Source organism: Sodiomyces alcalophilus (assembly GCF_042370955.1).
Source record: "Sodiomyces alcalophilus JCM 7366 unplaced genomic scaffold ACRALscaffold_4, whole genome shotgun sequence".
NCBI lineage: Eukaryota > Fungi > Ascomycota > Sordariomycetes > Glomerellales > Plectosphaerellaceae > Sodiomyces > Sodiomyces alcalophilus.
Genome location: NW_027263535.1, coordinates 1,507,296 through 1,527,110, shown reverse-complemented (window position 1 = coordinate 1,527,110; position 19,815 = coordinate 1,507,296). Strand labels below are relative to the sequence as shown.

The window sequence follows — 19,815 nt, the reverse complement described above, 5'->3', positions numbered from 1 at the left end:
CCAATTCTTTAGTAGAACTAGTTCTTTTCGAGTACTAGCTTTAAGAGACGTTCGACGCTTAGATATAATATTACCCGAGGTATTAAAATTACCCTCGATAGCAGCTATCGTAGCCGGGATTGCTAGATATCGACGGGCTATAACTGAGAGTATAGGATACTTCTCTTCGTTACTAGCCCACCACTCTAGAGGATCGATCTAAATTAAAGGTATATATTAGTACTTAAGTTATAAAAGGTATAGTAGCTAAGGATTATATATACCTTATCCATAGCTTAAGTCTCTTCTATATAGGTAGCTATTTCGTCGACTCGAGCCTTTTCATTTATTTGCTTTGACTATACAGGGAAAAGATCGTCTAGTCCCATTATACTAGGCTTAGGCCTAGGATTATTATAAGGAAGTTTTCCCTTGGCTATAGCTGCCCCTATCTCGATATTAAAATTAGTTCGCCGAATCGAATTATCTTTTTCCGAATCAGAACTATCCGAGTCTAAAGAGCTAGATGATAAATCGACTATCTCGATTCGTTTATTCGAATAGCCTAGTTTAAAATCGACCTTATTATCCTTCTTTTATTCATTAATAATTTCTCTTCGTAGGCTAGATAATATAAATTAGCTTTAATTATTAACTGCTTATTAATAACTAGTTTATAATACTTATACTTACGTATTATATTCTTCCTCGAGATCCTCGTATATCTATTACTTAAAGGCGAAAAGATCAAAGGTACCAATATTCGCATCTCGAAATAAAAACGAGTAGTTAAATCGTGGATCTAGGATAACACTAAATATATAAGGTCGGAAGACCTTATAATTCGAAGAGGAAATACGGCGGGGTATATATTTTTCTAGCTTAGTAAGGCCGGCCTTAATAGCTTATATAAAGTTTTTTGCATAAGGGTTTAGGCCTTTTCCACTCTATATATATATATATATATATATATTAGTATATAACTATAATAGTTAATATAGTATATATAAGAAAAGGGAACTAACCTCGTCGACCTGATTATAGTTACTTTAGTGGAGTTCTAATTCATCTTCTAGGCCCCTATAGATTCTACCTGTTAAAGGTAGAACTAAATTGCTTGTGATAGATGACTGTGACTGTAGCCTTATTGTAGCTGGATAAAGAGTATATAGTATATCGCGTAGATATACTAGCTGAAGCCATTGATTTTCAGTTGGAAAACTAGTTCGAATAATCGGATTATTAGTGTTTTTATATAAAATGAATAAAGCAGGCCGTAAGTCGATTGCCGTATATAGCATAAGATATACAGAGTTCCATCGTGTATCGTTACCTAGTATAATAGTATTAGTATATATACTATAGTTATATAAGATTATTATAATTAGTAGAGTCTTATTACGTATATAGAGGTATTTTTGTTCGGTTATCGTTGCTTGCTATTAAGCCTTTGGTTTTCGTAATAGAAAGAGCGTCTTTGAATTCACTTTAAAGCTTACTATTATTCTTAAGAGTAATAATAAGCTTCTTCAAAACCCCTAGAATACCTATTATTATTTAAGTAAGTATATATTAAAAAAACGTAATATATATATATATATATATAGCTTATAAACTTACTATTCATTAAAGACTGAACCGTTCGTCGTTGATCGTCAGTCAGAACTTCAAGCGTATGACTGCTGACTATAGATAGATTTCGGAACTCTAAAACCTCGTTATCTTTCGTACTAAATACTGTAAAGTTATTTATAATATCGTTTGCAACGAGATTATAAATATAACAAATGCAACGAATATCGAAAAACTATAGATTCTTTTGTTTTTGTTGTATAATAATGCTTTGTAGAAAGGTATTATTATTACTTCCGTTATCCCGCGTGATACTAGAGTTATATTAGTATATAATATATATATAAGAGTATATAAAAGGGGGTTATAATATCTTAAAATAGAATTATAAGATAGCTTATACTTTTCTATAATCTCTTAATTAAATACGTCGAGGATAGTAATACCAGAGTGCGTGTCTTATAGCTCTTTAAATCCTAGTTAATAGTATTAGTATATATATAAATATATATATATATATATATATATATTAAGAGGTCTTACTAATAATAAAATACTCTAAAATAAACCTTGGGCTAATATAGTTGCAAATCACGCTTAGGTAGTTCTTCGAGTCGATCGATGTAAGCGGCTGGTCACGAGTTGTTTATAGAGTGAGGCCGAATAATTAAATTATCTAAAGCTAAGGAGAAAAGAAGGAAAGGGGAAAACTCTATAGGTGCCTACGACCTAAATATAATATCGCGGCGACTTACTAGGAGTATACTATAATTAGTCGGAAGATCCGGTGCTTTACCGGATTATCTCTACAGGGTTAGCCCGTAATATTACCCCCCTCCCCCCTCGGTAAGTCGTTAGTCTTCGGTATAGGTTCGCGGAGCGTTATTATTTAATCGAATAACGCCTCTTTATTAATTAAATAACGACCCTTAGTGGCTTTTTAATCCCGAATAACCTCTTTATTCGTTAAAAAGCGCTTAAGGTAGGCCTTTATAGTTATACGATTAATTAATATATTATATACGGCTATTATTATTATTTATAGACGGGTCGTAGGATCGTTCCTTCTATATAAGGAACCGATAGGCGTACTTTCCCTAACCGTGTAACTTATTTATTAATAATACTAACTTTACTATTACCTCTATTATCTTATTTTTTCTTTTTTTTTAATAATATCCTTTACTACTAGCAGTACGTTTTCTATCGCCTACCACCCTTTTATATACCGTTTTATTATTCTAACCCCTTATCTCTCTCTTTAGAAGATATTTAAGTTTTTAGGATTATCTCCGGCCCCTAAGGTACGTTTCCCGTTCTTCCTAAGAGCTTCGCGCGACGTTTACTAACTTATATATATAATATAGGGGGCTAATAATAATAATAATAATAATACCGGTAAGGAGGCACCTACTCCCGCCCCGGCTAGTAAGGAGATTACTTCTCCTGCCTTAGCTATAGACCGCCGCGCCTAGCTAGCCCGAGCCGCTAAGGCTAAGGGTAAGCGTTCCGCGGGCGAAGCGTCTATAGTGGTTAAGAGCCCCGCGAAGCGCGCTTATAGAATAAAATATCCTCTTAGAGGGACCCGTTTAGTCTTCTACTACTCTTATATAAAGGCTATTACGAATAGCTAGGATAGGCGGCGTTACTATAACTAGTTAGGACCCGGAGCGAGGATACCCGATCCTAAGTACTATAATTACTTAAAGGGCAGTTATAGGTGCGTTCCTCCTCTGTTTAGGATAACTAGTCTATCGGTAGCACTCTTAAAAGCGGCGAAGGTAGTTAACGATAACCCCTTTTATAGCCCTAAGGCGATAAAGGCGCTTATAGCGGCTTATTCGGCCTTTTAGAAGGCGTCCGGGGTTTTAAAAAAGACCTCTAGCATTTTATAAGAGGATAAGCCTATTTTAACGCCTATTAACTTAGGTGCCGGTAAGCCTTACTTATCGGTATAAGCCACCGCCTCCCCCCCCTACGGGGACTCCTATATTATAGTAGGTAGACCTATACCTATCGCGGCGCCTCTTACCGTTATTACGCCTATTCCTAATATAACAATTACTTTTATAAGGGTAAAAGGCCTATGCCGGCTTAACCGGTTCTTATAGGTAGTTAAGAACGTTATAGGGGTTATTCGTGTTAAGGTAAAGGATATCGAGTCCTTTAAGGGAAAGAAGAAGGATAGGTAGGCCGAGGTTATAGCGTTTACGTTATCTCCTATTATCGCTAAAAGCGTTAATAGTCGCGAGGACGCTTATAACGATATTAATCTTAATACCTAAACCCGATAGCTAGGGGCGGGGCTTATCCGCCCTAACTTAATTAACGTAGACGGCTTTATTATTATCCTAACCTTTACTTAACCCTTACTACCTTTCCTATAACTCTTTTTCTTCTTATACCGTTCGCGTAGTCTATTATTAACTTTAATTAGGCTATACTTCTTTTTATAATAGTCCAGGGCGGTTAATTCTTATAAGGACTTTATTAGTTCCTAAGATATCTAGCCGTATCCTTCCTATTTTACTAACGCCTCTCTCCTTACGCCTTTACCTACCCTCCTATTCCTAGCATATAAGATTTCCTTTACTATCTATTCGTTTTCTTCGAGGCCGTTACGAATTAGTCCGGGTTAGGGGTCGTATAGAATTTAACCAGGAAGCGGGTCTTCGCTTATATATTATAAAAGGTCTATATAAAACCTCGGGTATATATTCGAAGGTATATTTAGTTCTATAATATACGGGTTAATAACCTTAATAACCCTATACTTTTAGTATAGCCAGCTTAACTTATATAACGGTCTTAGGGTAAAATAGTTTATAAGCGAGAGCTATATAAGGTCGCCTTTATAAAGGCGTTTAGCGGGGATACGGCGCTTATTCGCCGACTCTTCCTATTATACCTATATAGCCGCTATTAAGGCTTAGGCGAACTTTATAGCTTCTTAGAGACGGCGAAGCAGGTTATAGGCTATAAACTCCTAAGCGTCGCTGCTTAGTTCCTCGTGGATCTAGATCGGGTCGATATAATATCCGTGTTTAAGGAAAAACAGGCTTATCTTAGTAATAAAGCTCTCTTAGTTATTTAACGCTAATTAGGCGGCGGGTAGTAACCTATCCTAATTATCTTATACGTAGTAGATAAAGGCTTAGAGGTATGCCTATACTTTTTAGTTTATTTATTCGGTGGCTTTATTAGTCTAGGGGTAATATATAATGCTTAATTATTATTCGATTTTAGCTAATTTATAGAAATATCGTTAAAAGCGACTCGTTTAGTTAAAACCTTTATTATTTACGATTAAGCGAGGTATACTATAGAACCGAAAGTGATAGTATAGGAACCGTTTAGTATAAGCTTCCGCCTTTATAAAGTCTATCGCTTTAAGGGTAATAGCCTTTATAAGTCGATTAGTTATAACCTATAAGTATCTACACTTCTTCTCCCTAATAGGGGGTAGATCCGTTATAAAGTCTATTAATAGGTCGCTCCTTATTTATTCGGGAATTAGGAGTGGTTTTAAGAGTCCTCGTTAAGCGTTCCGCTATATATAGCTCTAGTTATAAACGTTATAGTTACGTATAAACCTGTGTACGTCTTAGTTTATTCCTGGCTAGAAGAAGCGTCTCGCTATAAGGGTAATTATATTATCTTACCCCGGGTAACCTCTAATTATAGAGTTATATATAAATTAAATTACTTATATTCGTAATATACTCCTTTCTTAGGCTTTTAGTACCTATAGGCGATCTCGGAATATTAGTAATCCTTATAAGGTAATCCCGTATTCGGTAATCTAGGCTCAGAGACCTAATAAGGGGGAAAACTATTAATCGCCTTTAGATACGGCTTATATAGCTTAGCGATACTAGTTATCTTCTTTTATTATAGTATCTTATAGCCGTTATAATTCGTTATTAGCTTTAAATACTTATAGGTATTCGCGAAGGAGGCGGATCTTTAGGGGAATTAAGGTCTTAGGGATTAACTATATATATCGCGCCTATTCCTATTTATCGGAGAAGTCCTTTAGTTTATCTTATTCTTTTCGCGAGAGAGCGTTAGCGGTATAGTTATCGGTACCCTTATAGTATTCTAGTATAAAGTCGAACTAAGTAAGCTTGCCGGCCTATCGGCTTTACCTCTTATTAAGTATCTTTTTTATTATAAAGTATTCTAGGGCCTTATAGTCGGATAGGATTATAAAGCGACTATAACTTAGGAGCTCTGCTTTTTAATACGTTACGTAACTTATAATCGCTAATATCTCCTTATTATAGATAGGGTAGTTATACTCGGCTTCTATAAATCGCCTTAAATAGTAGGCGACTATATAACGATATCCTTATTCGTCTTCTTAAACTAATATACCTCCTAATACGAATCCTAAATAGTCGGTTTCTATAAAGGTCTTATTACTTAAGACCTATTATTATAGGATCGGTTCCTCCTAGAACCTCTTCTTAACCTCTTTAAAGGCCGCTTATTCGTTAGGACCCTAGGAGAATACTCGATCCTTCTTTATTAGTCTTATTAGGGCGGACATAATATAGGCGAAGTTCTTTATAAATATACGGTAATAGTTTATAAAGCCTAGGAAGCTTCGGACTCCCTTTACTAAGGTCGGGGCTTCCTACTCTCGGATCGCCTTTAGTTTATCGGGGTCGTATAAAACGCCCTGGCCGGCGGTGACTATAAACCCTAAGTACTTTACGGTCTTTACGCTAAACTCGTACTTTACTAGGTTAAGCGTTAATCCCGCGTCGCTTAGCGATTATAGTACTAGGTTAACCTTTTTCTTATAGTCGCGGAGGGATCCGCTTAAATAAATCAGGATATTATTAATATATATAGTAATAAAGTCGTTAAGGTAGTATTATAATATCTTATTAATATATTATTAAAAGGACGCGGGGGCGCTACTAAGTCTAAAAGGGTATACTAACTATTTAAATAAGCCGAATCGAGTTCGGAACGCTATCTTCGCTTTATAGCTAGCGGCTATTCGGATCTTATAGAATATAGTAACTATATTAAGCTTTGTGAACCACTTAGCTTGCTCTAGGTTTCGGAGTATCTCCGTGATTAGTAAGAGAGGATAGCGGTCTTTTTAGGTGATTATATTTAAGGCATAGTAGTTATAACAGAATCATAACCCTCCTCCTAGCTTCTTTATAAATAAAACTAAAGCTTTAGCGGCGGAGCTACTAGCTTATATAAACCCCTTATCGATAAGGTTAGTAAGGGTCTTTTATAGGACTAAGAGTTCCTCTCTAGATATATTATAAAGAGGGCCCTAGGGTAATTCTGGCTCCTTACCGTTAGGCCCTTATATAAGGTTCACTTCGTGGTTAACCTTAGGTCGATAAGGGGGAAGGCGGTTTACTTATAAGTCGGAGAATAGGTCCGGAAATTATTATAGTATCTTTTTTAGGATATACTTCTAGGGGTCGACTAAGGACTTACTTCGGAGGGCCTTATCGATATCCTTAATACTTATAGCGTAAAGCGCGAGTTTCTTTTTACCGAACCGTTATCTCCTTTATAATCGCCGTATAATACTACCGAACACCGACCTAGTCACTACCTAAGCTCTATAGATAGCTTTAATATTATCGGGTTCTTCCTCGCCTTAGAATCGGATATCTATCCGGGCTACTCCGTAGTAAAGGCGATATCTTTTCGTGTAATAAGTAATATCGTTATATTTTATCTATAATTTCCCTAGGAATATATTATAATTTAATCCTGGTATTATATAAGCGAATAGTCGTTATATATATCCACTAATCTTAAGATCGTATATAATAATACCGGAACTCCTCGTGGACCCTATAGTATCGGAGAACCCCGAGAGGGGTCTTCTAGTCCTATCGACTAATAGGAGGCGGAGGGACTTTATAAGACGTTTACTTATAGCTACGTAATAGTTATATCTAGTATCTATAAGAGCGGTAACTGACTTTTTATTAATCCGCGCTTATATAAGAGCTAAATAACTATTACACGACTATAATATAAACTCTTTTTAATCCCTTTATTCCTTTATAATAGGCTTTAGTACCCGTTTTCGTACTAAAGCTATTCTTTTTCCGAGTCTTTATCGTTATCCGTGACTCCCGTATAGATCGTCTTATTATCCGAGGCTACTAAGACCTTCGCTACGCGGTTCTTTTTATAATCCTCGGCGTCCTTTTTCTTTAAGCGGTATCTTTTAGCGAGGTATCCTTTCTTTCTATAGTTATAGCACTCTCTTATCTTTTTCTTCTTAGTTTATATTTAATTAACTCCTCCTATCTTTATATTACTATTATAATTATAAGCGTAACTATTATTATTACTATTATATAGCACTTAGCTAAACCGTGGCTTTATAATAAGGGCTTTAAGTCTTTAAGCGATGCTTTATACTTCGGTTACCTAAGCGTAGTAGTTATTCGGTAGTTTCGCGGTAATAAGGGCGGCGCGGAGGCGACTACTAAAAGCTCCCTCTAGGAATATAATCTTTATAGTATTATCTTATTAACCTCCCCCGGTAATAACGAGCTATTATTCGAAACCAGGTATAAAGCTTCTAAACGCTTAGTCTTTATACTAGCGTAACGTTTTTAGGGCGTTAGCTACGCGGGGTTATTTATTAACGTCTTTATATATACGGTTAAGGTAATTAAGGAAGTCTTTAGGGTCGTATTAACTATCGGTTCCGCTTATAGCCTAAAAGGAGGCGATAACGCGGCGGGGAGCTTTATCTAAGTAAGCGTTAATAAAATACTATTTCTCGTAAGCGTTCTAGAAGAGATATTAATCGAGTAGGAGCTTTTCGCGAGTCTCGGATAACCAGCTCGTGTACTTAGAGCGTTTACCGTTAAACTTTTAGGGTAATAGAAGCGCTTTAGTCCTAAGGTTCGGAATAGGCGTTATATCGGGTATAGGTATAGTAATAGGCGGCTAAGGGCCCTGTATAGTCTTTTCTAATAGTATAGCGAGATAAGGCGTGGTTATATATTATTAGTTTTATATCGCCTATAGTAGCTAGTTAATAGCGTTCTGTTATTCTTAGATCTAGGTGGTTAAGGTCGTGACTTAAGTTTATAGAGGGTTAATAATCTCCCTCCTCTACTTTATAGCCTTAGGTAACTCGCCTACTAGGCGTAATAGAGCGCCGGGAGGTGGATCGAAGTGATAGTCTATCTTTATTAGCGTAGCGTATAGGTTTTACTAAGCTTTAGATATATAAGCGGCTAGTTATAAGTTATTTATAGAGTAAGGCCGAATAATTAAATTATCTAAAGTTAAGGAGAAAAGAAGGAAAGGGGAAAACTCTATAAGTGCCTGCGACCTAAATATAATATCGCGGCGACCTACTAGGAGTATACTATGATTAGTCGGAAGATCCGGTGCTCTACCGGATTATCTCCACGGGGTCAGCCCGTAATAATCGATGTCTAAATATTAAGTTGAATTAATACTTATATATAGTGTTTTATATCCTCTACGATCTTATATATAATAGTATCTAGCTTCGAATCGAATACCTGTCGAATAGCTGTCGCGAGCTTAGAATAATATAGCTTTAGTCCCTGCCTGTATTATAGTTAATTAGTAAAAGTAATATATATATATATATATATATATATAAAAAGAGAAAGAGAGGGGGGGGTAATATTGAGTGTATATATCTTATATATTATAATATTGTAATAGATCTCTAAACGACTCCGAGGACACCGATTGAAACGAAAGATTATTATCGATTATAAAATGAATAACCTTGCGAAGAGCGATAGAATTATTAAAACTAATAATAGTATTCTGGCGAGGACGTTTATTAAAATAACCAGTTATATCCGATGGCTGACTAGGGCCCTCTGAATCAGAGGTTCGAATATTATTAACTATATAAGGTTAGTATTAGTTATATAACTATACTGAAGTATAATATAATATATTAAATATAGTATAACTCATATATAGCTTTAGTAGCTTCTTTAGCCTCTGATATAGCTATATAACGATGGTTATTCTGATAGTGTTAGATAGCATTCGTAGCCTGAAATCGCTTAGCTTTAACTATAACTATATAATTACAGTTCGGCATCTGGCATTTAAGGTAAATTCGACGTTCGTAGCTAGGATTAATAGGTGCTACTTCTGCCTTAAAAAGCCCCTTAACTAGTATATATGCTTTACTAGGCTTCCATACCCAAATAGGGTTATTTTCCTTATCCTCGGCAAATCTTCTGGCGGGGGGGTCATCGTGACTCTTATATTCGAAGGCGTATTAAACATAGCCCTAGTATTCGAAGGTGTATCGAACTGTTGATCCTCGGACGTCGAACTAGTAACAGAAGCCGCATAAGTGTCCTGAGAGTCCATTTTCTAGGTGTAAAAGGTTAGAAAATCAAAGAGTTTATAAGTATAGTAACTTATTTAGTTAGTAAGTAGTAATATAAGAAGCTGATATAACTAGATATAGAGTATATATATCTTAGGTAGTATAGGAAATTAAGAAATATAATTTAGATATAGAGCAGAGAGTAACTTATTTATACTCCTAGATCTTTATAGTATATTAATAAAATATATATAGATTCTATAATAGATACTATATATAGGGTATAGAAAATACTCTATAAGTTGGGATATAATCTAAGCTATACCTTAAGCTATATTCTAAGCTATACTATAGTCCATATAGTAACTTATGTTCTAAGCTATACGATAGTCTATATTTTAAGCTATATCTTAAGTTATACTATAGTTTATATACTAAGCTATATACTAAGGTATACTATAGTCTACGCCTTAAGTTATATTCTAAGCTATACTATAGTCTATATATTAAGCTATAGTCTAAGCTATACTATAGTCTATATGTTAAGCTATAGTCTAAGCTATACTACAGTGTATATACTAAGCAATAGTCTAAACCATAAACTAAGTTAGAATCTAGGCTGTAATATAGAGTTAGATTAATATATATCAGATATAGAATATTCCGTATAAGGATACTAATATAGGACTATAATAAAGTAAACTATAATATATAATAACTGGTTTATTACAATAGAGTATTAGAGCATAGTAGAATAAGCTTTTACGTGGAATTATTAATATATCCCGGTGGGTATCGGCCCGTAGAGGGGTAATCTGCAACGCGGGATAATTAATATATCCCGGCGGCTACTAGCCTGTACAGGGGTAATCTGTAACACGGGATAATTAATATATCCCGGTGGCTATCGGCCCGTAGAGGAGTAATCTGCAACACGGGATAGTTAATATATCCCGGCGGCTATCGGCCCGTAGAGGGGTAATCTGCAACACGGGATAATTAATATATCCCGGCGGCTATCGGCCCGTAGAGGGGTAATCTATAACGCGGGATAATTAATATATCCCGGTGGCTATCGGCCCATAGAGGGGTAATCTATAACGCGGGATAATTAATATATCCCGGTGGCTATCGGCCCATAGAGGGGTAATCTGCAACGCGGGATAATTAATATATCCCGGTGGCTATCGGCCCGTAGAGGGGTAATCTGCAACGCGGGGTAATTAATATATCCCGGCGGCTACTAGCCCGTACAGGGGCAATCTGCAACACGGGATAATTAATATATCCCGGCGGCTACTAGCCTGTACAGGGGTAATCTGCAACGCGGGATAATTAATATATCCCGGTGGCTATCGGCCCGTAGAGGGGTAATCTGTAACGCGGGGTAATTATTACCTTACGGCAGTTAGATCTAACGGCAGTTAGTACTTACCTTAGTAATTCTAGAATTAATAAAGGGAAAAATAAATATATATAGAGCTAATAGTATAGCTTTAGGACTTCCCTTTTATCTCTAGAATCAACGATAACTTCCCCTTTCGAGCTAGGACTGCAGGCCCCTAATACGGGCCCTGCCTGGCTAAAAGAATGGTTTTTTGAGTACCTGGACCTTTGGCTGCTTAACAATAACAATTCTTCGTTAGTAGATTCTACTATATCTGCTTCTCTTCTACAACAAGCTCTACCTTCGACTATCACACAGCCTATCAGGCCCTCGGAAACCCTTCCTAATCAGGAAATTGACCCCACTCTTCTCTTACTGGACTATACTAGTCTAGGAGGTACCACGGTATATAACGACCCAATTTCGGAACTTCTGAATCTTCAAGACTTAGATATACAGCAGCAGACTTAAGAGGTATTATATATTCTCCACGAGTACCTTATACTCCTTTAACTATATATTTATATATACTAATTAGTTATATTATTATAGGAACTCTCTTTGTCTTTAGAGCCTATCTCGTATACGAATACTTGTCCCGACACAGAGATTAGTGCCGAAATACCTCCACAGAACTCAGTTCAGGGTGCTACTACTACGGTAAGTTTCTTTATATATACTATAGTATAATATAGCTAACTATAACTAATTAAATAGGGGCTTTTATATAGTTACTATGGAAGTACTAAGTTTAGAACTAAGATATAGTTAACTGCCCACTTATAGTGGTATAAGCGAAGGGGCGGCCGCTGTTATAGGACTAAGAAGGAACGTATGCTTCGTACTAAGACGACTTAGGAAAATAGTAAATAAGAAGATATAGGTATATAGTATATTATCTATTATTATATCCTCTCTTAATATATTATATAGTAGTATATGTCTTTACCTAGACTAATAAGACTATATCGTATTTATATTAATATATACTTAAGAGTTATTTATCCCTCCTTATTATATATAGATATATATAATATAGCCTTTTATATATATATAATGCCTCTATAATATAGTGGTGGTATACCTAGTACACGGTTAGAGGACCGGGTCGGTTCGAATCCGGCTAGAGGCACACGTAAAAGAGGAACCCCTTTTCCTTTTTTACGCTACTCGGATCCTATTCTAGGGGGCCCTTATCTGCCTTAGCACGTATAATAAGGGTTAAATAGGGGGCCCGTTAGACCCACCTTCCGCCCGGCTTCGCTAGTCGTTAACAGGTACCACGGGGGAGTTAGTCGCCCCACCGTGGAAAACAAGAAGACGGTATCGCGCTATCCCTAAGCGCGTGGGTAAAATACGCGGCGTCTCTTCCACGATACGGAAGCAGCCTCTTACGCTATTACGTAAGCGTTCTGCGTAGGCACGTAGCCTGCGTTAGCTCCACCTATAGCTATCTAAAGAGTAAGGGAAGCTTAGGAGCTTTAACCCTAGGAAGCGTATACACACACACACAAAGTCGCCTATAAGTGGGCCCGCAGGGGCTAGCCCTAGGGCACACGGAGGCATATAAATAAACAGAGATAACCACGCGCGCGCCGTTAATTCAAGCATATAGTCGGCTTTAAAGCCGCTACGGGCTATGTTATAGGCTTCCTAGTACCGAAGCCACGAGTTTCGTATTAGTAGATAAGTCAGTATCGGGGCCGCCACGGCCCCGCAGAGGCAGTAATCCTAAGGAGGAGGGCATAGGGGTTTTTATCCAAGTCTTGTACTAGTTCCCTAAGTCTTGTACTACGGTTTTCCCCCCTGTGGGCATCGGAGAAGGACCGTATAGTCAGAATTCTGGCTCCTAGTATATACATAGGATAGCGGAGTAAGAACTAATAAATAAAAATAAATATATATATAATATAGAGTAAATCGTAATAACTTTATTATATATTTATAAATATAGTTATATATATACTATATACTCTAAAATAAGAGATTTATATATAGTATAAAAAATATAATTTTTCCCCTAACATTACAAAATTACATTACAAATTACATTATATATAATATAATTTTTTCCGGAAAAATTACATTACATTATATGTAATTTATAATGTAATTTGTAATTTGTAATTTTTCTTTAATGCTCTGCCCTTCGGCTAGCCTATTGGTTGGTTGTTTGTTTTGGCCCTAGCGGAGCCGTTCTGCACAGTGACGGCTTCGCCTTTCTTTACTAACCTCGCGATAACCGGGAATACTAGGGTTATAGGAAAAAAGGATATATCCGTATAAACTATAAGTCCCGGGATAAGGGCTCGAAGGCTAAGGGCGCCCGTGTAGCGAAGGTCTAAGCTAAAGATAGCGATATCGCTATAAGTTCGGATAGTTCGGATAATAAAGAGTCGGGAAAAGAATAGCTTTAACGCGAAAACAGGCGTTAAAGCCGATAGCCGCCTTATAGCAAGAGTAGGAGGCGTTTAAATACCTAGCTAGCGGCGACTTAGCCCTAATATTAACGCGAGTAAATAAAAGATATATATATACTCTTATAGATACGGGTTATAACTACTATACTACTATAAACGAACGCTTTACCTAGAGACTTTAGTTACTATTAGTCGATAAAAGAAAACGACTACTAAAAGGGTTCTCGGATATATCTAAGCCGGCTATTAGCGCCAGGATCGCCGCGTTCGAGCCTAAGATTAGCGGCTATATATAACGAGTCTTCGCCTATATAGTAGAAGGACTAGACCAGGACGTGTTCCTAGGAAAACCGTGGCTAGAGTATAATAATATTATATATTATACGAAGAGCCTCTATAGTGTAGTAGTGGTATACCTAGCATATAGTCAAGGGTGACTGGGTCGGTTCGAATCCGGCTAGAGGCGCACGCAAAAGAGGAACCCCTTTTCCTTTTTTACGCTACTCGGATCCTATTCTAGGGGGCCCTTATCTGCCTTGGTATATACGATAAGGGTTAAATAGGGGGCCCGTTAAACCCACCTTCCGCCCGGCTTCGCTAGTCATTAATAGGTGCTACGGGGGAGTTAGCCGCCCCACCGTGGAAAAACAAGAAGACGGTATCGCGCTATCCCTAAGCGCGTGGGTAAAATACGCGGCGTCTTTTCCACGATACGGAAGCAGCCTTTTACGCTATTATATAAGCGTTCTGCGTGGGCATATAGCCCGCGTTGGCCCGGCCTATAGCTATAAAAAGAGCAGGGAAGCTTAGGGGCTTTAAACCCTAGGAAGCGCACACACAAGTCGCCCGTAGTGGGCCCGTAGGGTTAGCCCTAGGGCACATAGAAGGCGCATAAACCAAACCGAGATAATAAAAAACGCGCGCGCCGTTAATTAAGCACGTAGTCGGCTTTAAAGCCGCTACGGGCAAAACGCCACCGGCTTCCTAAGAATAGAAGCCACGAGTTTCGTATATATATTAAGTTAGTAACGGGACCCCCGCGGTACCCGCACAAGGCAGTAATCCCAGAGAAGGAGGGCATAGGGGTTTTTATCTAAGTCTTATACTAGTTCCCTAAGTCTTATACTACGGTTTTCCCCCCTATAGGCATCTAAGAAGGACCGTATAGTCAGAATTCTGACTCCTAGCTACTTAAGGTAGGACAAGGATAGCGGAGTAAGAGATAATAAATAAATAAATAAATTATACGAAGAATTATAGGCTATACTATAGAGTCGCTGATATTAACCTACGATTAGTGGGCGAGGAAGAACTAGCTAATATATAAGCTATCTGCGAAGTAAGGCTAGTCTCGGGATCGGTGTTTACGGCTATAATATAACGGATAAAAAGGGGTTTAAAAGGAAAAGAAAGGGATAAGTTTAATGCCTTAATCCGTGCTATTAGTATACGGGATATCGATAAGGCCCTCCGTAAAAAAGAACTAGTAGACCCTCGGGACTATATCCCTACGAATATACTATAAGAGTTCGGCGACCTCTTTACGCCTAATAAGGCTAACGACTTACCCCCTTACCGACTAGGCGTCGACCACGAAGTCACCCTAAAATAAGGTCCTAATAGACTTAAGCCGACCCTGTTATAGGGGCCCCTTTACGGTATATTAAGGGAAGAGCTGCTAGTGCTCCGGAAAACGCTTAATAACCTAATAGATAAGGGCTTTATATAAGCTAGTAGCTTAGCTACGGCTATACTAGTCCTGTTTATAAAGAAACTAAGGGGCGGATTACGCTTCTATTACGACTATAAAGCCTTAAACGCGATCACCTAATAAGATCGCTACCCCCTCCCTCTAATCACCGAGACCCTATATAACCTGGCTAGTACTAAGTGGTTCACGAAGCTCGATATAGTCGCCGCCTTCTATAAGATCCGTATAGCTCCCGGATATAAGAATAAGACTATGTTTAGGACACGCTTCGGTCTCTTTAAGTAGCTAGTATACCCCTTTAGACTAAGCGGCGTACCCGCTACCTTTTAACGCTATATTAACTAGACGCTATAGGAGTTCCTTAATAACTTTATTACTATATATATTAACGACGTCCTAATTTACTTTAGCGGATCTTATAAGGACTACGAAGCGAAGATCCGGCTAGTATTACGTAGGCTTATAGATACCGGCCTAAACCTAGACCTAGCTAAGTACGAGTCTAGCGTGACGATAGTAAAATATCTAGGCTTTATCGTTATAGTGGATAAGGGAGTGTTTTACGGCCCTAAGAAGTTAAAGGCTATCCACGATTAGGAGGCCCCTACCTTAGTAAAAAGAGTGTAATGTTTCTTAGGATTCGCGAACTATTACCGGATATTTATCTACGACTTTATAGGTATCACGGCCCCCCTCTCGGTACTAATAAAAAAGGATTGGCTTTTTAGGTAGGGGGCTAAGGAAGACGCCGCCTTTAAGGAGCTTAAACGACTTTTCTAGATAGAACCCGTTCTATAGTTATAGAACCCAGACTATAAGACTATATTAGAAACTAACTATTTAGGCTATGCGTTAGGTGGTATCCTATCCTAGGTAGATAAACTAGAATATCGCTATATAGTCGTGTATTACTCGCGTAAGCTTACCCCGGCGGAGTATAACTACCTTATTTATAATAAGGAGATATTAGTAATTATAAGCTATATACTTATCTAAAAGGCAGAACTAACTAGCTACGAGTAATTTATAATATTATCGGACTATAAGGCCCTTAAGTATTTTATAATTAAACGGTCCCTTACCGAAAGATAAAGCCGCTAGGCTAACGAATTAGCCTAGTTTAACTTTATACTAGAGTACCGGCGAGGTACTAAGAATTTTATAGCGGATACGCTCTTTTATTATAAGTAGGACGCCCTAAAGGATAGGTTAGATAACCGGGAATAGGGGCGGGTAATTTAACTAATACCCGACTCCGCGATCCCTAAAATAACCCCTAAGCCGGTTATACGGAGGACGACGTTTATTAAGTATATATTCATAGTAGACAAAGACCTTTAATAACTTTAGGACGAAACTATAGCCACTAACCCGTAGTACTAAGGTATCCTCGCCGCGATTACTATAAGAGCTTATAGCTTCGACCCGTCCCTTAGACTATAATTATAAATAGCGGAATACTCTTTTAACCCTATAGGATACGTGACCTTCCGGGATTACCTTTAGGTCCCGAGCTTAGGAGAAGACTCGCCGCTAAAAGGATACTTAGTATAGGCGATCCACGATTCTATTATTAGCGGTTACCTAGGTAAGGAGAATATAATCGCTATAATAGCCCGATAATTCTTTTAGCCTAGTATAAATAAAGATATACGGAAGTTTATCCGTAACTATAACCCTTATAACGGAGGTAACTAATAGCGGAATATAAAGCGTAGATTATTAAAACCACTACCTATACCGGAGCGAATCCGTAGCTACTTCGCGATAGACTTTATAACGGACCTGCTACCTACTAGTAAAAGCAGAGCGCGTTATTTATAGGTGATTACGGACTAGTTAACGAAGTTAGTAATATTAGAAGCTATAGAAATAATAGAAGTAAAAGCTTACGCGGAACGCTTCTTAACCTATTATTTTAGGTTCTATAGTATACCCCTCTTAATTATTAGTAACCGGGGCTTAAACTAGACCAGGAGGTTCTAGCGATACTTCTATAAGCTTATAAAGATTAAGTAGTGACTTAGTATAGCCTACTACCACTAAACCGATAAAGGGCCTAAAAGGTTAAATTAAGATATCTAGGCCTACCTCTATGCCTTGATATACTATTCCTAGGACGACTAGGGTCGCTTATTACCCGCCGCGTGGTTATCGCTTAATAGCAGGAAAAGCTCTATAACTTAGCTAAGCCCCTTCTTCCTAGAACACGGGTTCTATATCGACCCTATTTAAATCTATAACCCGATACCTATATACCCGAAGGAAGCCGCCGCTTATAATCTACTAAGTCGCTTATAGGGAGCTATAGAGTTTATATAAGCAGCTATAGCCTTAAAGTAGCTATAGGACAAGGAGTCCGCGAATAAACGGCGACTCCTAGCTAAACGCTTCGAGGTAAGAGACCTCGCCTAGCTTTCTATAGCTAATTACTCCACGCCTAGACCTTTAAAGAAGCTAAGCTAGCTATATTAAAAGTATAGAGTAATAAAAGTAATTAACTCCTATATTATCGAATTAAATATACCTTCGGGGATATATCCCTGCTTCCACGTCGATATCCTAAAACAAGCTAGCCGCGACCCCTCCCTAGATAAGTCGTAACCGACCTATAGCCCGACCATGATCCGGGACGCCCTTTATAGCGACGAAGAGTAGGAGGTAGAAAGTATCTTATACGTATAGAATAAGCGGTAAGGTCGCGGTATACGCCGTGAAGTATTAATACGCTAGGCAGGATACGTAGAACCTATTTAGGAACCGTTAGACGCTATAAAAGATACTATAATATTAGACGTTTTCGAAGTAAAATATAAGCGGCTAGTCACGAGTTGTTTATAGAGTGAGGCCGAATAATTGAATTATCTAAAGCTAAGGAGAAAAGAAGGAAAGGGGAAAACTCTATAGGTGCCTGCGACCTAAATATAATATCGCGGCGACCCACTAGGAGTATACTATGATTAGTCGGAAGATCCGGTGCTTTACCGGATTATCTCCACGGGGTTAGCCCGTAATATTACCCCCCTCCCCCCTCGGTAAGTCGTTAGTCTTTAGTATAGGTTCGCGGAGCGTTATTATTTAATCGAATAACGCCTTTTTATTAATTAAATAACGACCCTTAGTGGCTTTTTAATCCTGAATAACCTCTATATTCGTTAAAGAGCGCTTAAGGTAGGCCTTTATAGTTATATAATTAATTAACGTGTTATATACGGCTATTATTATTATTTATAGACGGGTTATAGGATTATTCCTTTTATATAAGGAACCGATAGGCGTACCTTCCCTGACCGTGTAACTGATTTATTAATAATACTAACTTTACTATTACCTCCGTTATCTTATTTTTTCTTCTTTTCTTTAATAATATCCTTTACTACTAATAGTATATTTTCTATTACCTACCACCCTTTTACACGCCGTTTTATTATTCTAACCCCTTATCTCTTTTTTTAGAAGATATTTAAGTTTTTAGGATTATCTCCGGCCCCTAAGGTATATTTCCCGTTTTTCCTAAGAGCTTCGCGCGATATTTACTAACTTATATATATAATACAGGTGGCTAATAATAATAATAATAATAATACCGGTAAGGAGGCACCTACTCCCGCCCCGGCTAGTAAGGAGATTACTTCTCCTGCCTCGGCTATAGACCGCCGCGCCTAGCTAGCCCGAGCCGCTAAGGCTAAGGGTAAGCGTTCCGCGGGCGAAGCTTTTATAGTGGTTAAGAGCCCCGCGAAGCGCGCTTATAATATAAAATATCCTCCTAAAGGGACCCGTTCGGTCTTCTACTACTTTTACGTAAAGGCTATTATAAATAGCTAGGATAGGCGGCGCTACTATGACTAATCAGGACCCGGAGCGAGGATACCCGATCCTAAGTGCTATAATTACTTAAAGGGCGGTTATAGGTATATTCCTCCTCTGCCTAGGATAACTAGTCCGTTAATAGCACTCCTAGAGGCGGCGAAGGTAGTTAACGATAACCCCTTTTATAGCCTTAAGGCGACGGAGGCGCTTATAGCGGCTTATTTAGCCTTTTAGAAGGCGTCCGGGGTTTCGAAAAAGACCTTTAGTATTTTATAAAAGGATAAGCCTATCTTAACGCTTATCGACTCGGGTACTAGTAAGCCTTATTTATTAGTATAAGCCACCGCCTCCCCCCCCCGCGGGGACTCTTATATCGTGGTAGGTAGACCTATACTTATCGCGGTGCCTCCTATTATCGTTACGCCCGTTCCTAGCGTAACGATTACTTTTATAGGGGTAAAAGGCCTATACCGGCTTAACCGGTTCTTATAGGTGGTTAAGAACGTTATAGGGGTTATTCGTGTTAAGGTAAAGGATATCGAGTCCTTTAAGGGAAAGAAAAGGATAGGTGGGCTAAGGTTATAGTGTCTATATT

The 19,815-nt window shown here is 38.0% G+C and overlaps 1 protein-coding gene and 1 pseudogene across 2 annotated transcripts; one reads left to right on the top strand and one right to left on the bottom strand.

The window, feature by feature from the left end:
- Positions 1 to 180, bottom strand: ACRALDRAFT_2074261 (uncharacterized protein; the record flags this gene model as incomplete). Its single annotated transcript, XM_071022244.1, has 1 exon — positions 1 to 180. A coding segment is annotated over one exon (180 nt), but the record flags the coding sequence as incomplete, so codon positions are not given.
- A 12,157-nt stretch (positions 181 to 12,337) lies between these two features.
- On the top strand, positions 12,338 to 12,411 carry ACRALDRAFT_t176 (annotated as a pseudogene). Its single transcript has one exon. The product of its transcript is annotated as a tRNA-OTHER (tRNA).
- Positions 12,412 to 19,815: the final 7,404 nt, after the last annotated feature.